We start from the raw sequence: 22,628 nt of genomic DNA, 5'->3' as shown, positions 1-22,628 counted from the left end.
GTTTTTTTTGAGGGCAAGTATGGAAAAAATAATAGGAAGCCACTCTCTCTCCCACTTGCCTTAAAATTTGTTCAAATCCAAACTAGGTCACTTAATGGTGGGACGGAGGGAGTACTAATTAATCAGGGATAAAATAGGTACTTAGGTAATTATTGGATAAGGGATGGTGTGAAGATTATTTCTAATGACCTTTTTTGTCATCTAGTAGCAAGTCCCAATTCTGCCAGGTTCAAGAAACCTTCTAATTTACCGCATTTTTAGTGGAGAGCAAGTGTTTCTTAAGCAAAATCAGGCTTACAACCTCAAAAAAATTGCAGGCCTGCCAAAGAATAATCTTGGGTCCGTCCCCGGCACTGAAGTTGATTAAAAAGACCGATGGTGATCCATAGGTGGGTAAAAAACTAGCAGGCGAGATCCGGATAGCCAGAAGGATTCCAAACCGATCACTTGGAATCGCGGTCTGGTCGGCTGCCGGCTGGTATGTAAGATTAATCAAATCAAATAATAATGTAGGAGTAATCAAATAATAAAAAAGATTAGATTAATTAATTAATCATCACTATCAATGTGATAAGCATTGAGTTGGTATTCCCTAGCTAGAAGATAAGCTGCTGCAGCGCAGATAGTGGTATAATAATTAATCTAATAATTGAATTGGGAGCGGGTGTACCTTTATCAGCTTCTACATAAGGGTTATGCTTTAAGTAAGAAGTTTGTATAATCTCGCAGTCACAGCCATTAAACACACAAAGTACCCAACTTTCTCAGTGAAACTGATCAACGATCAACCATGTATACCCAACAACAACAACCGCAAGAAGAAGATGATGGTCATATAATAATGTTCCTGTACATGGCACAAGGTCATATCACGCGATTTTTAGCCTTAGCAAGGTTTATCTCTCAGAGAAAACCTACAACTAAAATCACATTTGTCAGTACTCCTCTCAACATCAGACGCTTCCAATCAGCCTTCGCTTCAGATACCACCGTACACAGCAACATTTGCTTAGCTGAACTTCCTTTCTCATGTGCTGATCATGGCTTACCAGCCAATTCCGACAACACCGATTCCTTACCATCTCATCTAATCTCAACACTCTTGTGCGCATCAGAAACTCTTAAACCTTGTTTCGACAATCTTATGAACGATATCGTAACAGCTGAAAATCGTGTCCCTGACTGTATTATAGCTGATTCTATATTCGGCTGGGTTAATGATACTGCCAAACGCGTCGGCACATTTCATTTTACGTTCGTTGGTGGTGCGCTTGGAGGGGCTTTGTTTTCTTCAATCTGCTTACATCTCCCACATCGCAAAAATGATGATTCCAATGATGTTATTGAAGAATTTCATGTGCCCAATTTCCATGATTCGTGTCGGTTACATATATCTCAACTTCCAGTGCATCTAAAAGAAGCAACTAAAGAATCCCCGCATGTTAAGTTTATCCGGAAGCAGCTTTCTCTTTCGATGAAATCAGATGGAATATTACGCAACTCAGTTAGAGAAATCGAAGTTGCAGGCCGTTGGAAGCCTCTTAGAACGGAGTCAAAACCAGTCTGGACCGTTGGTCCTTTACTTCCTGCTTCATTTTTGTTGCAGGGTAATAGTAATGTGTCTGTTGTCCCTCACTCAAGAACAGGGAAGGAGTTTGGGATTTCTCCAGAGAGTTGTATAGAGTGGCTGAATCTTCATAAACCATATTCAGTTGTCTACATTTCATTTGGTTCTGAATCCTCAATTAGCGCTTCAAAACTGATGGAATTAGCTCTGGGTCTGGAGAAAAGTGGCAAGTGTTTTATATGGGTATTAAGACCACCAAGCGAATTTGATATAAAATCCGAGTTCAAATGGGAATGGTTGCCAGAAGGATTTGTTGAGAGAATGAATGAAACTAAAAAGGGGTTACTGGTCAAAAAATGGGCTCCCCAGTTAGAGATACTAAGTCATAGATCAACAGGTGCATTTCTTAGTCATTGTGGATGGAATTCAGTGTTGGAGAGTTTGAGCCAAGGTGTGCCCATAATTGGATGGCCCTTAGGAGGAGAACAAGCTTTTAATTCTCTATTGATGGAAGAGGAAATGGGGGTTTCTGTGCAACTGGCTAATGGAAATGAAGCTCAAGTAGATACTAGTGAGGATGTGAGGAAAGCAGTTGAACAAGTTATGGACACTAGTAAAGGAGAAGAAATGAGGAAGAAGGCAATGGTGATTGCACAGAAAATTAGTGCTGCGATGAGAGAAGATGAAGGTGGTCATCAGAAAGGGTCTTCTGTTAAATCAATTGATGATTTCCTTGCTAGTGTAACTTCTAAGAAAGTAGTCGTATAAGAAGTCATATCATTTTCTCCGGTCAACTAAAAACCTTTACTGGAGAAGACTCACTTGATGAATATGTAGTAATTTATTAACAGTGTATTAATCATATATTTCCGTTTCGCATTTCTGAATGCAATAGGCTTAATTAGGAGAATTAAATTTGATAACGTCTCATCGCTACTCCATAATTAGCTATATATACTGGCATCTAATTACCATCCTCGTGAACATTATATCTAATTCCTAGCGTTCTCAACCAGTTTTGTGTTTGCTGAGATACAGAGATGGCCAAGTTGTCTTGCACTGCTTTGTTGCTTATCTCCATCATCTGCCTTTCAGGTCTGTTTCTTTTTACTTTCACCTAAGACTCTGCAGTGGGCCTCGCTCTACTCTTTTTGGTTTAACTTATTGACTGTTGTGTATATTGCTACAGTGGCAGCTATGGTGGTCGCTCGTCCTGCGAAAATAAACGAAAACGTCGGTCCCAAGTGTCAGATAATATGGACCCTGCCTGAGGAAAGATGTGAGGCGGAATGCAGAGACATATGTATCAACGATTTCCGTGGAGAACAACATTGCAGTGAGTTTGTTCCAGGCACCAAAATCTCCCAGTGCACTTGCCTCGTTGACTGTTTAACCATAGAGCATCTAATCACCACTGCATCAATGTCTCTATCTCCAATATTATGTGTTTCCAGCTTAGGATCGTTAAAGAGAGATTTTCTCACGGTAATGAAGAGAGTTTAATGAAATTAAGTTTGCTTTTAATATCAGCGTCGTGTTTTTTAATCTGTGTCAACTACATAGCATCTAAACGTGAGATTAGGTGGGCAGCTGATCAGAAATCAACTGTCTGTGCATGATATCCCAAGTGTTGCTTAGAATCGCCGGTTGCCCTACAACATAAAGAAGTTGTGCGACCACTTGGACTGCACAAATGCAATCCGCCTCCCCCCGAATAGCCAAATGTGTGTTCTCAGTTTCTCCCTCCCCCGACAGTATTTAGTATATTGAAGGCATCCAAAAGCAAATATGAAAACAGAAAACTTTAATACAGTTAAAAACCATACCACAACTCAACATCAACAACAGCCTTTAGTCCCTTCACCAATACTCCATACACCAATTTCTTCTAGTCAACTCTAATCTTTTGTTACAAAATGCACCGAGACTTCTATGTATACTAAAAAAACAACAGAAAATGAAAAAGAAAATTGAAACTGTAATCTGTTCCCAATTGAGAAACAAGCAAAATACAGCACTGACCCGGTTTAGAATATACTATAATTAACAGACAACTGTTGTATTTTCATAAATGGTGCAGGCCAGGGAAAAGCCCAAAATTACAACAGATGACGCAACCAATGAAGTTGGAGTGGCTATGATAGAACCAACTACTGCTGACAAATAACAAAACCTGAAACTCAATTTCGGTTGCTCAGACCGACCTTCCAAAAAGATATATCTTATGCTGAGAAGATTTTCCTCAAATGTGGGAATGACGATCAAGTTTTTAATATTATTCACTCTCTAGGGCGAGCTAGCCAGAGCGAACTAAGGGCACGGAGTCTAGAGAAATAGTCATTTATTGCGAGAAGTGCACGAGCTGATTGGCGTGTTGTTAATATACGGTGCATTTGCTGCAGAGTTTGTTGGCGAAGATTGTCGGCCTGATAATTACCCCCCAAAAAATGATGATTTATCAGGCATTAACTCAGAGAAAGATAAAGAGGAGAATGAGAAGGAAAAAACAGAGATGAAATGCCGGTACAGAATTTAGTCGCCTAAACATAGCAAACAGTAAATACCCCACACATGTATGGTCTATCTTGTTGAAAATGGATATTGGAATTTCAAGAACACTGGGTCTACACAAAACGACAAAATAAACTTCCTAAAAACACTAAGCCCTAAGTTAGGCAATGAAGAACCCTTTTAGCGATCAACCCTTTTTTGAGAGTGTTTACACTCTCGGTCTATCGATCATTTTTCTCTCAAGAATGCAACTGTGGCAGAAAACTGTCAATTGAAAATATCCTACCAAAATGGGACATTACTTACCAAGACAGCTGACTCATCCATCTTTAATGCAATGCAATCAAAGATACTACCAAAGAACTAGTGCAAGAAGGGAAGGAGAAAACAAACTACCTGACGAAGAAAACCCTCAAGAGTTCCAAGTTTTCCCATAGCCATTGCCATCTGACCCATATAGTTGGCTACATTACCAGATGATCCCGCAGGGCCAAGGGACCCGCTGGCTAATGTCTCGGCCAAGGATTGCTGCAGTGCCTCCATTCCTTGCGACAATGCATCCTCTGCCTGTTGAGATGACTGTTGTAAGTTGCAAATATCTACCAACTGCTGCTCTGTAAGAGGTTCCAGTTGACTCACGAGGAGCTGCAAATGTTCCAGATTTAACAGAATTCAAAAACTGGAAGACAACTAGTGGCTCAGTAATAACGTGACTTAAAGATTCACTGTATAATTGTGTTACACTGTAGACAATGACATGCAGTTGGAACATTTGGCTAAGTATTGAACTGAAAGTATTTTGAGATTAGCAAGCAAGTAAAATTGTGTTCAGTAAACCTCATGTTCAAGTATCTTTAAAAAGGCCATCTGATTTTCAAAGCTGCCAGAGCACTACAAATGACCTTTACAAGGCAACAACAAAAAAACAATCCCAAGCTATGATTACCCCTGTCATTTTGAATATTTTTTTGTACGAGGAATATAATTAAATAAAGGAAATTTCATATCAGTACATCCAATTCAGTCAGATCTGAAACACTCAAAAGGGTAACCTAGCCAAACCTTGAGGAGTTCAGACGAGCGGAATCCACCAAGCCACAAGAAACATCTTTCTGCTGGAGTTTTCCACATACCAGATAACATGTGGAAGACATCGGCCTTTGCAGCAATTCCCTTCAGTCTGAAAATGTCATCGTAGTGTGCCATGACTCCATCCACTATACTGCGTAATTCGTTGTCACCTGCATGGGAGTTCACCGCTGCTCTCAATTCATTTATCTGTCGATTGTGCTCTTCTAGCCATCTTGCATATTCTATATCAAAGGCCAATGCCCCTACATAAACAACCCATTCAAAAAGATTAGTCTTTCGTTAATAGGTAACTTTTGTCACGAGAAACTAAAGAAAGTCCATCACAGCATGAGATTGCTACAGAAAGGGCACCTAATGTAGTATAATAAAAATAAGTCTTGTGAAAAGAGTGAAACCGCCATAGGCTTTAACTGCCAATAATCAATATTTCTGTGTGAAATAGATACTCATCCTGTACCAAAACTTATGGTCCTCCCCAGACAGAATCCGAAATCCCTCCACTTCAAAATACAAATACTGTATGTGATCACTCCACGTCAACTTATTACTGTTCATGTCATTCCACCAAATGCATGGTTCAGCTGCTTAAACTAAATCTAATTCCTCTACACGATCAAGTTACGACAGGTACTTGCAGACAACCGCTGGAAAAACAAAAATGAAGCAATGGATATAACCAATTGAGAATACCATTTCCACTCATTGAATGAGGTTGGTCCCCTGAGCTTGAAATGAAGATGCCCTGAGGATATGAAAAGACAGGAAACACCTTAAGCAAAATAAACTCAATGCACAGAAGAAAAGGAAGAGAGGGTGGACTTCTGGAAGCAAACATAAGAAGCGAGAGCTGAAAAGGAAAATCAAACCTGCTGGCGAGCTCGCTGGAGCTCCTGCTCAAGTTGGGTTAGCTTCAACCTGCTAGTTTCAAGCTGTTGAACATAGGCCTACAGCAGGAAAAGATTGACACTTTTAAACACTGTTATGCGCTAATTAAGACATGAAACATCAATCGTAGTAAACTTGCGTATAGCAAACAACCACCTTGCATTAACTATCTGAAGCAGCAAAGTATAAGCACATTATTTAATTTATTTATCAGAAGGTATACAGCCATATCATATACAGTTGTATCTAGAAGGTACAGCATCTACAATAGCATATAAACATGAGCCAATAGTTATTCAGCATTTTTAAGACGCTCAATTTGACCCCACTAACATCTAACAATTACAGTTGCAGCTGTAGTGATGTTAGACTAGCATATAGGTGCAATCACAGAACAATCAAGTACAGAATGCATTAGAGAAGAATACAGTAAATATAGTAAAGGAGAACCTACTTTCTTTCTCAGACGGCTTTTCCGTGCAGCTTCACGATTTTGGGCAAGTCTGCGAAGTGTCTGCAAAATTATAGCCAAATCGGGTTTATATTCAAGCTATCAAATATAGTTCAGGTAGTAATAATACAGTTAGAACTTGTTAACCTTCTGGTCCCCTGTTTTCTCTTTTGACCTGTCACTTGAATCAGAAGCCGCTAAACCAGACGACGGAACTATATCGAACTGTAACAAAGAGTTATAATTAGTGGTGTCAATACATCTAGTAACCACACCAGCATTTGCAACAGCAGTGATCAAAGATAGTGTAAGAGGACATCATGCGATAAAAGAACAGTGCGCAGCATTTGATGTTAACATAACAAGTGAAATTCAATGTATAAAAAATTATAACAAAGACTATTTAAGAGCATTACCCTAGCATTCTTATCCTCTGTGTCACCATCTGTTGAGCTATCGCTCCTAGGACTGCCATCCGCCATTCTGGATCTCCACAGATTTTAAGGTGGCCACTACAGGCAGAAATAAAATTACAGTGTCCTTTTTGTATTGGCAAATTCTGAGTGCCAACTCTAGCAGCAGTGATGTTAAATTGGAGAGAACTGTCAACTGTTTTGCCTGGGAAGAAAAGAACAGATATAATAAGCTCTAGTTAGCTATAAAGAGAAGGAAGCTAGCTAATGACTTAAAAAATTGATAGATACGCAAGAGAAAGTAAAGCTCACCTTATATGGAGTAATATTTCTACCACTTGTTTTTTTTTTTTGGGTCAAGCACTGATTCTTCTGTTCAAATGATAGGTCAGAGAACACGAGTAAATTAGATGCTGAGGTATGTGTAAATTTTGCCAGCAGACTGACACATAAAACCATTCTCAACATTAGAGAAGAACAAAAAAGATAAACTTAATGGACAGCAGAAACAATCGCCATACCATATTCCTTTACATTGCTGGAGTTCAATACAGATAACACAAGCAGATATCACAGCAATAGGCATACACCCAAACCATACCCAAAGTTGTTTATTTACATTGTTGTGGTCGAGCAGAAAGCACAACACCAAAATCATCGGATTCAAAATTGATCTAACTTAAAAAGAAAAGTGAAGTAAATTCATAAGCCTACTAAAAACAATAGCATTTCTACACAAAGTCCAACGGATTGCTCAAGCACCCCAATGATGGAAACTCGAAATGAATTGATGTAATTTCTCTCTGTGCCGCTGAAACCCAAGAGTTACAAAATTTAAAGATGGAATAACCAAAAATTGACCGGAAGTGAGCCGAGTAATGTACCCGGAAGATAGTGCAAGTAAGAAACTGGATAAAACGAACAGCAAAACCCTCAGAGCTACACAGGTAATGATACCTTTCTCTCTAACTCCAACAAAAATCATTTGATAAAGAACTGACTGCAACCACTTCAGTAAATATACCAGAGAGATTTGGCAAAAGTGAAACGCTATTCTGACAGATGATTTTACCCAACTTAGCTTTCCCAACAGATGGGGCAGCTGAAAATTTAAACTGCAATGCACAGCCTTAAATGCCTTGCTCCTTTCACCTACCATGTCAGTTGGGAAATAAAGTTTGGCAGACAACATTGGACTAATTATTCATTATCTTTTGCAAACAATCTTCATAAGACATTATTATGAAGTATGGCCTAGAAACGCCGGCATATATCTAAAGAACTGGCATCGCACCAAGAAAATAGGAAACAAAAAGTCTATGCAGAAAACCTCATTATGATGTGAGACTGAGATGATGATTTAGAAAATTTACAATGTTCTCGGTACGAAATAAAACCTTGAATTTTAATTCTTCATTAAGTGACAAATACAACTCAATGAAGCACCCAACCATCTGTTATTTGAAAATGCTATGTGGGCACCGTTATATAGACACCACTTGAACACCATGACGTGTCGCTCACTGATGTGTCTCCTAATGGTGTTTAGGAGATACGTCAGCTACAGGCCATGGTGTCCAATCGGTGCCTATAGCATTTTCCATCTGCTATTCCTAGGCTGCTTTAACATCTAGCTAGCATACCTCATTTATTGTGAAACCTCCAACATTCCTTAATATCAAACGCATGGGGCACCCAAACTTAATCTTAGACTTAGGCTCAACTTCAAGATCTAAACGACCTTATCACATTAAGAACTTCAGAATATAGCCCTAATCATCCTCAAAGTTTGAATTGCTAAAAAACTTGGGTCCTTGCTTATGTTGTGCCCCTAAAAGGCTGAAACCTAGTTGAAATTGGGCCTAGTTTCCACCCACCACCTCATCAACCCATAGTTTCTTATCACTCTGAGCCTACATAAATTTCATAAGTACTAAGTATATCTTATTCAAAATGGACATCAGATTCAGACCAGGGAAAAGCAAAAAAAACCAAGCAAGCAAAACAATGTGACCACTATCAAAGAAACATTGATCGACCATCCCAACAACCCAATACAACCTCCTCCAGTATCTAAACTGGCAAAGACTTGGATCAATATTCAAAGAAAATCCAAGAATATTTGGATGACAACCAAGCAAACACGCAAATTTGGAAATATGAAACTGCCTGTCACACCTAAAGCTACAGTTCATACCAAGTTGTCAAAATTCAACCCTTGAAAATAAAAATTGGAGACACAACAGAATCATGATTTCACAATTGCTCATGATTTAAAGTGATATTATTTGACCATCAATTTAAGAGATTCAAAAGTATCTGACCATCTCAGTAAGTGATTTGTCTTGATGTAATCAGTAGAGTAGGGAAATTATAGTTCAGAGGCAGCAATATACAAGATGACAAACAATAAACATAGAAATCAAAATAAAAGTATGCTGGGTGAAGAGAAATTACAGTTCAGAAGATGGTGGAATTGGGGGCACAAAGCTTGGCATTCCACCCTTTGCTTCCGTATCATCTTCTACACGAGTCCTCCTCACTATTCTACTCTCCATACATCACCATGATCACCAACACCACCACCCAATCCTCTCAGAGATACTCAGAAACTCAAACCCAAAAGAGGGCAAAAAAAAAGCAAACGAATCGCTAAAAATGGAGTAACACACCTTTAAGCTTAGAAAGATTATCAGCTGCTTCAGCTTCTCACACTCAAAACCCCACTGACTAACCGTACAATTAGAAAAGTGACGACCTTTAGACTTAAAAAAAACAAAAATTAAACTAAAAGTAGTGCAATAAAGATCAAAATCAGTATATTCTAGTCGCCACCAACAGCTAATCTAAAAACTTTCCCATCTAGAAATCTTGAGAACAAAAAAGCCCTAATCTTTAAGAGAAACCTACTTGTAGAAACACTTAAAACCCTCTAAACCCTAGTTCATCAAGAGACTGAGTGAGAAGAAGATCGAATATAACTTGCAAAAAAAATCAAGTGAAACGAAGACTGGTAAACTGAGATCGACAGAGAAGAGAAATGAAATAAAAAAATACAAATAAAACCTAAAAGGGGGAAGGTGTATGTAGATCAAATTCACCTTTGGGTGTGTTTTGACTTGCTGTTTTCTGAGTTTCTAAGTAAAATCTTTTCTTCTCCCACACAAATTACAACTACTCCCACCTCAAAAAATTAAAAAAAAAAAATCGATATTTTTATCCCCAAGGAGTTGAAAACAGATTCACTTATATCCAAAGGGTCTACCAATAAATAAAGAAATATTATTTTAATTTTGATATATCCAGAACATTTTCAATCCATTTCATAGTTACACTTGTTTTACACCCTTTCAATGGATGGTCGTGCACTGACAGACCCTTTTCGCGATCACTTTATTCGGGTCAACAGAGACTATAATATGTAACCACTTAACCAGTCAAACTTGATTTCTGTAACTAGATCGATCAGTCAAAAGAAGCACTGAATCTGAAATGTTGAATGAACCATTGTTTTGGCCTTTCTTGTCATGAGGAATAAAACACTTCAACCACTGCAAGCGGAAAGGCGAGATGTGGGTCAATCCAAAGATGTCTTAACCTTCACAGTTTTGTCATCCCCAGAATTAGCACTACAATACCAGATTAGATTCTTTCTTGAAGTTTTCAACAGATCATAGTCGTCACATCACTAGTACTTTCACTTTTACAGGTCCATGACATATCCTACGGCCTAGATAATAGGGCTGCCCCAATTTTCCTTTTACAGGTCCATAACATATCGTATGACACACCCTTGTAGCATTAAGATTATAGAAGCGTGTGTTACATCAAAAGATTTTACTTGGAATTAATTAGCAGGATAGCCAGCGTTTTTATCAGTATTATTACACGATACGTATTATTGTTATTGTTTATCGCAGAGGTGCAACACTACTTGGAATAATCGCGAATTTACGATGATATGTTTAAAAAGAAAAATTGTCATATTTCAATTTTCAAATTACATTAATCAATGTCCTGAATTGTCGACAGGCATGTTTGAACCCATCTTTTATAGGAAAGTAAATGTCTTACCTAATTAAACCTTTAGATCTATAATAAGGGTAATAGTTGAATTCACGATCACTCTTAACCACGATGAAAAATGTGGCAATGGGAATTTACTGGTCTACGAAATCATTCTTAGACTACGATGATTATTGATAACCTAGTCCGATAATGGGTAAATTCATTGGCGCACCCTTACTTTATCATAGACACGGGATGTAAAAACCTTTTTTATTTTCGTTTTTTATTTTTATATAAACTATCGTTAGTCCAGCTATAAAACTTAGTGTGTTAGTGTGGTTCCATAGACTTGGTTCAATTGTTATAAGGTCTTTTTTCTAAGTTCATTTTCAGTTTTGTCCAAAAAAAATATTGTTTGGTCCTAAGGTTAATTTAGTCACGTGGATGACATCATCAATGACGTCATCTTTTTTATAAAAAAATGCTTTCTGTTTTTTCTCTCTCTTTATTTAAAGATAAATAAATAGATAAATTTAAAACTTAAATATTTTTTGAATCATAAGTCAAAAAATAATATATTTTATATACTCGGAAAGCTCTCAGCGAGATCTTTCCAACGAGTAACATTGCTGTTATATTTCAAAATTTTAAATTTTTGCTTTATTAGAATATAACACTTACCGCAACGGCACGGCTCGATAATAAGTAATTTCATATGTTCTGATCGTGATTCGTACCGTTTTTTTTTTTTGCGGTTATTAAATAACATGATAGTTGATTCCAGTATTTATTTTTAATTGTCATGTGTTTGAACATAGTTTATTTTGACATTAGAACGATCAACCGCATTTTATACTTTATAAATGTTATTTGTTTTGTGTCGTTACAGAGTTAACATAATATGTTATTGCTCACCAATTCCCGTTACCACCACAAAACCCTATGGTACCATTTTTTATCTCCACCACCACCCAGTGGCAGAGTCAATGGTTGACTAACCTAGCTCTAGTCGCCATTAAAATTTTAATAACTACATAATAATATCTAATTTTGTCCTATAAATAATACTTTATTCATTTATATTAGTGCACCAAAGTTTACATCTTTACTTTAAAAAAAGTAGCCCTCTCAATATCAATTTCTGACTCCGCCACTGTCACCGCCACTGCCGCCCAACCCTTTTAGATCGTTGGACGTAATTGTAATTTTCAATTACAAACGTCATGTATGAGGTTTAGATTGTACAAAAGGTCGTCAATTAATTGTTTCATTATATTATTTTTTCGTGTAATAGTCTCTTTTGAATTGCAATTAATTTAAGTTTAACATTAAAAAATCATGATTTATATGATATGATACCAAAGATAAAGGGGTACCATTTGGGTGATCCAACAACAATCGTGAATATTTTTTTCCTATATGATTTAATGTCATCCCTGGAATATATGGTACCTGTCTTTATCAATAGTGCTAAACATAACCAAGCACACCTTTCACAATACGATATTACTTGTGTTGTAATGACACAAAACAAATATTATCCGCCACTACTCGGCGACATCCACCACCACGACTTTTTCTACCACCACCACCAGAGGCGGAGTCAGGATTTTGAGAGAGGGGACCAAAAACTCTTAGCAAGTTGGATATAGGTGAAAAATAGAGTTTGTAGCCCATTTTATGATAAAAAAGACCAAAAATAGTTACAATTGGGCTTGGCTCCGTCCCCGATCACCGCTAATGTTTTCGCCTCCACCACTTTATAAGAACCGTCATCGCTTCCACCATCCACTGTCGCCACAAATGTTTATTGATATTATTTTTATTTTCATCGAAATCATTTATTAATGAAAAAAATCTTTTATAAAATTAATTAATTAAGGGAATATTTTTAATAAGAAAATGATAATCATTTAATATGAGCAACTAGTGAAACACTAAACAATTTATAATGAGAAAAATTAATAGATCATTTATTATGAGAAATTAGTGAAACACTAATTAACAAAGCACTTATAATATTTAAGTTGAACAAACCACTACCGAAGATTTATCTAGCCTAACTTAGCCAAGCTTTGTTTCGTAATCTAGATTATTTAGCTGAAAATGAACTACCATACTAGTTAGTTCATTTTATAAGGTTTACTTCTTGAACGAACTATCATATGAGTTTATTCTATAAAATAAACTCTGAGGGAGAACTAACATACAAATTCATCCTACATAATGAACTACTACAATGACCTAATATTACGAGTTCATTCTGATATATAAAATACCACTAATAGTTGATTATACAATATGAACACCTATCATGAGTTCATTGTACAGTATGGACTACCATTAATTTACGAGTCCATTTTACAATATGAATTACTGTAATAGACACGTATTACGAGTTCAGTATACATTATGAACTACCATGAATTACCATTCCTACAATATGAACTATCATTATGAGTTCATTCTACGATATGAACTATCATCGTCATATCAGTAGTGAAATGACGAGGGCACCAAGTACACCACAATCTTTTCGATATCAACCTATAAGTCGGATACCTTGAGTTATCATCAATGGGCAAAGTCGAGAAATACAACACCAAGGTATCCCTTGATAATAGTTGTGGTACAAGACCGATATACTATAAGATCAATAGCAAGTGCTTTGGATTAACATACATGTACAATTACTTAAATTATAATGCAAATAGTAAAGTAAAAGCACACAACAATATTTTGTTAACGAGGAAACTGCAAATGCAGAAAAACCTCGGGACCTAGTCCAGTTTTGAGTACTCTCAGAATTAAGCCACTATACAAAAACAATACTAACTTTGCATAGTTGAGACCAAGTAAATACCCCTAGTTATCTAGTTTCCTCGGTTTTTCTGCTCCTACAACCAATCTGGATAATGTATGTGACTCCTAAGATAGATCGTTTACTATCTTAAGTTGCATGTTTCAGTCTCTCTGGAGACTTTAAGCACTTAACCCTTTGTATCGTCTTCCAAAGAGTAAAGTACTAACCTGTTTGGTAACCACTATTCTATCTCAAGAAGTTTTCAGAGATAATGATGTTGAGTGTGACAAAGGTTAGTCTTGTTTAAAGTTAATTAAACCTCCTTTGTTGGGTTAGATCTGACAAATATAACCACGAGATTCAGATAGTGAAGAGTACCATTTTTTATCTAAATATGACAAGTCAATAATAAGTATATCAAAGAAAAAAACTGATCTAGTCGGATCCCAGACGATCAAGTTTGTGTAAGAAGCAAATCACGAAGATACAAAACCAATAAGAAAAATCTTTGTATCTTCAATCTTTAATAGTCTTACGCACCAGCACAAAAACAAACTTGATTCCTGACTTATGATCAATCATGCACATAATGGATTTTGTTAACAATGGATGATCACAAGTCACGTTAAGCTCTTGATATAGTTTGAGTGACCTTATATCAGAAGAGAAGGTTCCAAAGAATAAACAAACTAGGTGAAGTCAAGAGTTAACAACTGTTACTCTATCAAATCAATAATCGAAAACTAAAATAATAATGCAATTCTAGTTTTCTACCTACGATACTAGAAGACGCTTTTTGATCCCAAAGAAGTCTTTAAACTAGCAAACATAAGAGATTTCGTCTAATTAGGTTACTCTCCTCTCGACGATAGTATTACGAGTATATTATCAGTCTGCTAAAACATAAACATCAAATATGAGTTTGCCTAGCTCAAGATAAGTTTGTAAGAAGAACAAACTTCACTATTCATAGATCAAGGTAGTTTGGACATCAAGGAATTTCCATAACCGAAGATATTCAAAAGATATGGAATAACGTACCAAAATTTGTTTTTTATGAATTCCAACTAATATCCAACTGTACAACCAAAATTTCAATGGTCAACTCAATATAGCTAAAAATTAACTAATATATATTTCCAAATATATGTTTTGATTGCTGGTGAAAAAAACATATTAATTTCGAAAATCTCCAAAAGATTTTTTACTAATTTTTGTTTGGGACCTCACCTTGAGTATCAAGGAATATCTTTGAACAAATAAGAAATAAGATTTCAGCACTTGTTCAAATTAGTTACTACGTCAACATTTTGAACTTTCCTATTTTTCAAACCCAATTTCCAAATCACACAAACCCTAAAGTATACGAGACTTACAGAAATCGATTTTTCATATTGGGATCGGTTCTACCATGATGCCTAAATCAAGTTAGGATCGGTTCTACGTTGAATCCCAATATAGGTAGGGATCGATTCTACCTTGAGTCCTAACCTTGATTCCCAAAATAGGTTACGATCGGTAATACATAAGATCTCCAATGAAAACCAAGACCATAATCCTCTTGATTTCCTTTCAACTATGAAACAAGTCCATACGTCAACTTCCTTAAACTTATGTAACTAAATATAGTTTTCTAGGTATGAAATCAAACCTATGTTCACTAGCCAATCTAGTAACGATTAACAAAGATGATGTTGATGTCGCAATTAAGAAGTCCAAAAGATAAGCATTGTACTTCGTAAATCAATATACCAATATAAAGCACTTATTACTTATTGATATATTGTTCCTTGACACTTTGATCACGATATGATGATCAATTCTATTATACTAGAGTTTCACATATATAACTTTGCATGTTATCTTTTCAATCAGAAACCACTTGAAAGCAAACGATATAGAAATAGAAACAAGTCAATTCATCTATTACTAACCCCAAGTGGAAGTATGATGTTATCATCGTTGTCGATATGTCTTCGGAATCTTCAGGTCTTCAAAGTAATACTTGTATGTCTCAATATTCTAGACTTCCTAGTCTAACCTAATGAAGTTGACTTTAGTACTCTAATCAAGCGACTTGTGAGTTTTGATACTAAAATATGTCAACCAACCTTGACATATCAATGCTTGGTGAGTACAACCGAGTAGTGCTCTAACAAGTAGTACTTTTACTTTTACATTTATAGGTCAATGACATATACTACAACCTAGATAGTACGGTTACTCAAACATTAGTGATAACACCAGAATTCTACACCCATCGTGAAATATACTGAGAAAAATCTCTTGATGAGATCCAACAGTTGATAAGGAAACCCTTATAGATTTCAGATTATAGAAGTGTAAAGTGAGTTCAGTATATCTATCGGGATTTTACTCGGAATTAATCATCGGGATATCTAGGTTTTTATTAGTATTACACAAGAAGAAATACGACTATTATTATTGCAGAGACATAAACACTACAGGATTTAGGCGACACTAGTTAATCCATTATGATATACCTTTTTTTTTCATATTTCAAATTTCATTAATCAATGTTCTAAATCCTCAACAGGCATGTCTGAGACCATCCTTTGTAGCAAAAATAAATATCCTAGATTTTATTACATAACTAAACCTCCATATTTATGATAAAGGCGAATTTACAATCACTCTCAACCATCATCAGAAAGGAAACAATGAAAATTTGCTGGGCTACGTACTAGTTCTTAGACTATGATGATTATTAATAACCTAGTCAGATAATGGGTGAATTTATAATGTACCCCTACTTTATCACAGACATAAGATGTAAAACTCTTTTTTTTTTTGATGTGGAAACTATCAATTAGTCTTACTATAAAACATAATATGTTAGTTTGGTTCTGCTGAGTTGGGCCAATTGTTATAAGGTCCTTTTTTAGAAATTATTTTTAGTTTGATACAAAAAAATTACTGTTTGGTTATAGGATAAATGTTACCCACGTTAACATCATCATTTTTTAAAAAGTTGCAAAAATACTTTAGTTTATCTCTTCATAATGATTTTAAAAATATATATATAAAAAAACTCAAAACTTAAATATTTTTTGAACCATAAGTCAAAGGGATTGATCCCAATATGATAACACATGATGGTTTAAATACTCCAAAGAATTTATAGTGAGGAATTGCCTACTCATATTTGATTAGTGCCTACTCCCAGCATTGGTTTGATAAATATTTTTATAATTATGTTAACGATTTAATTCTCAAAAGTGATGATATAGATTTCTTTTTTAACAATGTTGTTGTCAATTTATGGATTTGATTGGTTAAATTTTTGATTAGATGATATATATAGTCATGTATTTCCATAAAATGCTACATTATAATTACGAGTGATTCTATCCACAAGTTATTTATTTGCATTACATTTTTATTGGTTGTTTTCTTTGTTGATGCAAATTAAAATACGAGTAATTTTAAAAACTATATTTGGATTAATTTTTAGCATATAAATTTAGTCAGACAGTCTTTTCTTCTTAATCAGTAATGGAGAACTATTACAAAAGAATTAGGAAAAACGATCAGACTTTTATACTCATCATCGATAATGAAGTGACTCATAAACCTGAATCCTAATAAATAAATCTTAACTTGAATCATAATCAAGACATGTATATGTTAACTGCATACAAGTAGACAAATTATTGGAGTGCTTACACAAAAACAAAAAAAAAAAAAACAAAAAAAAACACTAGCTAAGGTGGAAACTTTTTCTTATAGTGCCCCACCAAATCAATATTTTTGCTCAGCTAATTGGGGGAAGTTGAAGGGATACAACACTGGTTGGATCCTGAGTATGGTAAAAAGGTTTTTGAATTTCATATGTAAGCCTATTTTGAGGAAAATCAAACCATTGGGGATCTTTATTATCATTTGTTATCATTTGTGGAATTTTGGTAGTAGTTTTCATCCTTCCTATTTACTGGAGTTTCTGACATGTCTTAAGTCGTGTTTTCTTGTGTGTGTATACATATATAGTAGTTTATTAAAATCCTTCATTTTACACGTTGTTAAATACCCTAGGTATATGATCCTAGTCGGAAACTCTGTTGCATCTTTATTGTTGATTCATCTCTTATTTTCTTTTCCCGATTTTTTGTTTTTGTCCTCTTTGAGCTATATATTTTTCCATAATTCGGAGACGAGGTGGACTTCTCATTGACAATTTTTCAGGTTTCATTAGAGATGGCGAAGTTAAATATTGACTAATGCTCAATCATGCTCAATGAATAAATATCTTCCAGGGTGCTTAAGCATATCTTCCTCAAAATATAGATGCTACGAAAAGGAAATGGGCATTGTTATAACTTTACTTCTCATTTACTTTTGTGGTTGTTTCCAAATAAATAGGCGGAGGCAGAATGTCAGAGAAGATTTTTCCCAAGCTCCGAAGGCCAAAAGTAAAAATAATGGTAATGATGAAGATAAAGATGATGAGATACTCGACGAAATGGAGTATTCTTTAGATATTGATAAACAGAAAAGAAGAAGGAAAAGCATACCGGGAGCAACATAAAAGAAAAAATGGATAGCAGAACTCGTTGGTATTTATTACAGCTGAATTGCATCTTTGGGACAATGGCTCAATTTAAGAAGAAGTTTTTTTTACTTGCTGCGCTTCTTGGCGGTTTTGGCAAGAGCATCACATATTTCTCTCTTTCGTATAGAGTTATCACTACCAAGCTTCTTGGCAGGACTCCCCTTAGCCTTAACTTCGAGGACATCCTTTACATGATACCTTTGGGATTTAAACCTAGTTTTCAAAAAAAAAGTATTTTACAGATTAACCCATCCACAAAAAACGTGATATGTCCTTATTGGGATTGTACACTCACTGGGAATTAACATTTAGATTTGCTCAAGGGAAATTCAGTAACTCAAACAAATTGTCTTAAAGAATATCAAAGACCTAGAACTTCAGTAGAAGTGTTATCTGCAAAGAGTGGGAGTGGCAGCGACTAGTGTGAATCCTGTGATCGAGTGAGGCGGTGTTGAAGGGAAAAACCAGTAACCGGAATTCTCTTCCGACGAGAATTTTCCTTTACCCAAACCAAACAGGGGAGTATGATATGTTTTTTGGCATTATCTATGAAAATTTACACATTCCTTTGAGATCAAAGATAAGAGAAACACAGATCTAAGAAATGGTCATAATGATGTATCCTCTCGAATCTAAGTTGTATCATACCTTTAACTTCTGAGATTGAAGTTATTAAGATCAAATGGAGAAACACGATCACGTACTCATGCGAGTTGGTGGTTCTATCATTGAAAAACAAAAGAAGATGCAGAAAAAATATATCCTAATTCTTCAGAAAGTTTGAGTATGTCATGTTACCTAAATCAAGTTAGGATCGGTTATACCATGATACCCAAATGAAGTTATGATCGGTTCTACCATGACTCCCAACATAAGTTAGGATCTGTTCTACCTTGACTCCCAAAATAGGTAACAATCGGTCATACATAAGATCTTAAATGAAAACCGAGACCACAATCCTCTTGATTTCCTTGCGACTATGAAACAAGTTCATACGTTAACTTCCTTAAACTTATGTAACTAAACATAGTTTTCTAGGTATGAAATCAAATCTATGTTCACTACACAATCTAGTAATGATTTACAAATATTATGTTGATGCCGCAATTAAGAAGTCCAAACGATAAGCATTATACTTCGTAAATCAATATACCAATATAAAGCGCTTATTACTTATTAATATATTGTTCCTTGACACTTTGATCATAATATAATGATCAAGTCTATTATACTAAAGTTAATTAGTGTTTGGGTCATATATTTTGATACCTCTTTGAGTTTGGGTCCTAAGTTTGTCCGTTTTAGTGATTGGGTCGTTGATCCATTAGTCAAACAAGTCAAATTGTTAGTTTGAACTAACTGCCGTTAGTAAATTCATAATATTTTCTATCAGTAATGAATTGGATTTCTGTATGATCAATGGATACCGCGCAGTGAAATCAATCATTCTATCACAACTCTATTATTCTCCTACTTCTTTTGATTTATTGTGATTCGGTTTTTAGGGTTCTAATTTGAATTGGTATGTGGAATAAGAACAAAATCCTAGAAGAATAAAAAAAAATCAAGTAGAAAGAGGTTAACATCAGCTCGTGTTAATATTGTTGGATTGTGAATCATGTGACTGGGCTTGGTGATTTCAAGCTCACGACGATAGAGAAATGGCTTTCTTCTTCTGCTGCTGCCTTAAGGAGAAAAAAACCCAATTTCCAAGCTCCAAAAATAATCATGATCTTGGTTTATATTGACTCTTAATCAAGTCATATCCACTACCTGAACGACTCAGCCTAAAAATAATCAGGTTTTTAGCTCCCATTAAAATCCTTCATTTTTGTTCATCAGTTTCAAGAAAAAACCCTAGCTAGTTTATGCTGATTTTAATTTGGTTTTGTGTAACAGATAAGAAGTTTCATATGCAGGGGAAAAAATAGGGGAGAGTTGGTTTTTGGCTGGTTAATTGGAAACGAGATTCATTGATTCAATCATTTGGTTGTTATGGACGAAAGCTTAAATAATTTCCGGATCAGCTTTTGGAAAAATCAAGACAACAAAGGTAGAAATCTGGAAGGCAAACGGGTAAATCATTTGAATAAAGGAGGTTAACATACGTTCATGAATTGTATATGTCTGACCGTTTGACTAGTTTGACTAACCCAAATACTAAATGGACAAACTTAAGACCCAAACTCAAAGAGGTACCAAAATCTAGGACCCAAACACTAATTAACTCATTATACTAGAGTTTCACATATATAACTCTGCATGTTATGTTTTCAATGGGAAACAACTTGAAAGCAAACAATATAGAGTGGAAACAAGTCAAGTCATGTATTACTTAACCTCAAGTGGAAGCATGATGTTATCGTCGTTGTCGATACGTCTTCAAAATCTTCAAATCTTTAGAGTAATACTGGTATGTCTCAATATTTCTAGACTTCCTAGTCTAACCCAACGAAGTTGACTCTAGTAATCTAATCAAGCGACTTGTGAGTTTTTATACTAAAATATGACAACCAACCTTGACATAACAACGCTTGGTGGGTTCAACCGAGCAGTGCTCTAACAAGTAATACTTTTACTTTTACGTTTACAGGTTCATGACATATACTACAACCTAGATAGTAGGGTTGTTCGAACATTGGTGATAACACCGGAATTATACACCTGTCATTAAATATATTGAGAAAAATCTCTTGATGAGATCCAATAGCTGATAAGGAAACCCTTCTAGCATTCGGATTGTAGAAGTGTAAAGTGAGTTCAGTGTATCTATCGGGATTTTACTCGGAATTAATCATCGGGATATCTAGGTTTTTATTAGTATTACATGAGATGAAATACGATTATTGTTATTGCAGAGAGACGCAAACATTTAAATATTTAGGCGACACTAGTTAATCCATGATGATCTACCTTTTTTTTTTGGTCATATTTCAAGTTTCATTCATCAATGTCCTAACTCCTCAAAAGGCATGTATGAGACCATTCTTTGTAGCAAAAATAAATATCCTATATTTTATTACATAATTAAACCTCCAGATTTATGATAAGGGCAAATTTACGATCACTCCCAACCGTCATCAGAAAGGAAACAATGAGAATTTGCCGGGCTACGTAGTCGTTCTTAAACTATGATGATTATCAATAACCTAGTCAGATAATGGGTGAATTAATAATGTACCCCTACTTTATCATAAACATCAGATGTAAAACTCTGTTGTTGTTTTTTTCATTGTTGTAAAAACTATCAACTAGTCCTACTATAAAACATAGTCTGTTAGTTTGGTTCTGCTTACTTGTTCCAATTGTTATAAGGTCCTTTTTTAGAAATTATTTTTAATTTGATACAAAAAATTATTGTTTGGTTATAGGATAAGTACTACCCACGTTAACATCTGAAAAAGCGGGGGTACAACAACCACACCCAATATTTTGATTAGCAATCTGTATGGACTAACTCCAATATACTTTCAAGAGAATCAACTAGACTCAATCTTAATAAAGTATATTAAAGAGTTATATCTCTCTCTTCTCGATTCATTTCTTACTCAAGTAAATAATAATCTGCGAGTCTAATTGAATACAAGAGAAATCACTTGAACGGTACCAAAGACCAATGTTCAATTATCAATCAACAACCAAAGGTCGGATTTCCAATTGATTGATTCTAACGCACAACCTGTGATATTTCAATTAACAAAATATAATGCGAAAAAGAAATAACACAGACACCTGAATTTTGTTAACGAGGAAACCGCAAATGCATAAAAACCTTAGGACCTAGTCCAGATTGAACACACACTGTATTAAGCCGCTACAGACACTAGCCTACTACAATCTAACTTCAGTCTGGACTGTAGTTGAACCCAATCAATCTCACATTGATCCAAGGTACAGTTGCGCTCCTTACGCCTCTGATCCCAGCAGGATACTACGCACTTGATTCCCTTATCCGATCTCACCCACAACTAAGAGTTGCTACGACCCAAAGTCGAAGACTTTAATAAACAAATCTGTATCACACAGAAAAGTTTACGGTAATAGATAAATCCGTCTTCCACAGAAATACCTACAAGTTTTTGTTCCGTCTTTTGATAAATCAAGGTGAACAGGAACCAATTGATAACCCAGACTTATATTCCTGAAGAACATCCTAGTATTATCAATCACCTCACAATAATCTTAATCGACACGGCGAAAGAAGATATTTTGGAATCACAAACGATGAGACGAAGATATTTGTGACTACTTTTATATCTTTCCTATCAGAGGTATTAATCTCAAGCTAATTTTTACGATTGTACTCAACACGATAGAATATGCAAGAT

At 35.3% G+C, this 22,628-nt stretch overlaps 2 protein-coding genes across 2 annotated transcripts; one reads left to right on the top strand and one right to left on the bottom strand.

The window, feature by feature from the left end:
* Positions 1-753: 753 nt before the first annotated feature.
* LOC113324257 (UDP-glycosyltransferase 92A1-like) lies at positions 754-3,734 on the top strand. Its single transcript, XM_026572578.1, has 4 exons — positions 754-2,255; positions 2,606-2,662; positions 2,757-3,052; positions 3,648-3,734. Exons 1-4 carry the CDS (start codon positions 791-793, stop codon positions 3,732-3,734), a joined length of 1,905 nt encoding a protein of 634 aa, XP_026428363.1. The 5' UTR covers positions 754-790.
* Positions 3,400-10,095, bottom strand: LOC113321542 (transcription factor TGAL1-like). The gene is made up of 10 exons (XM_026569441.1): positions 9,377-10,095; positions 7,232-7,291; positions 6,923-7,124; positions 6,654-6,731; positions 6,510-6,569; positions 6,037-6,114; positions 5,861-5,912; positions 5,141-5,412; positions 4,475-4,723; positions 3,400-3,993 (listed from the first exon to the last, which is right to left on the bottom strand). Exons 3-10 carry the CDS (start codon positions 6,986-6,988, stop codon positions 3,847-3,849), a joined length of 1,002 nt encoding a protein of 333 aa, XP_026425226.1. The 5' UTR covers positions 6,989-7,124; positions 7,232-7,291; positions 9,377-10,095; the 3' UTR covers positions 3,400-3,846.
* Positions 10,096-22,628: the final 12,533 nt, after the last annotated feature.

This window comes from Papaver somniferum, chromosome 11 (genome assembly GCF_003573695.1).
Source record: "Papaver somniferum cultivar HN1 chromosome 11, ASM357369v1, whole genome shotgun sequence".
In the NCBI taxonomy this organism is placed as follows: Eukaryota; Viridiplantae; Streptophyta; class Magnoliopsida; order Ranunculales; family Papaveraceae; genus Papaver; species Papaver somniferum.
The sequence above is the reverse complement of the archived record's forward strand: the minus strand, read 5'-3'. Positions and strand labels throughout refer to the sequence as shown.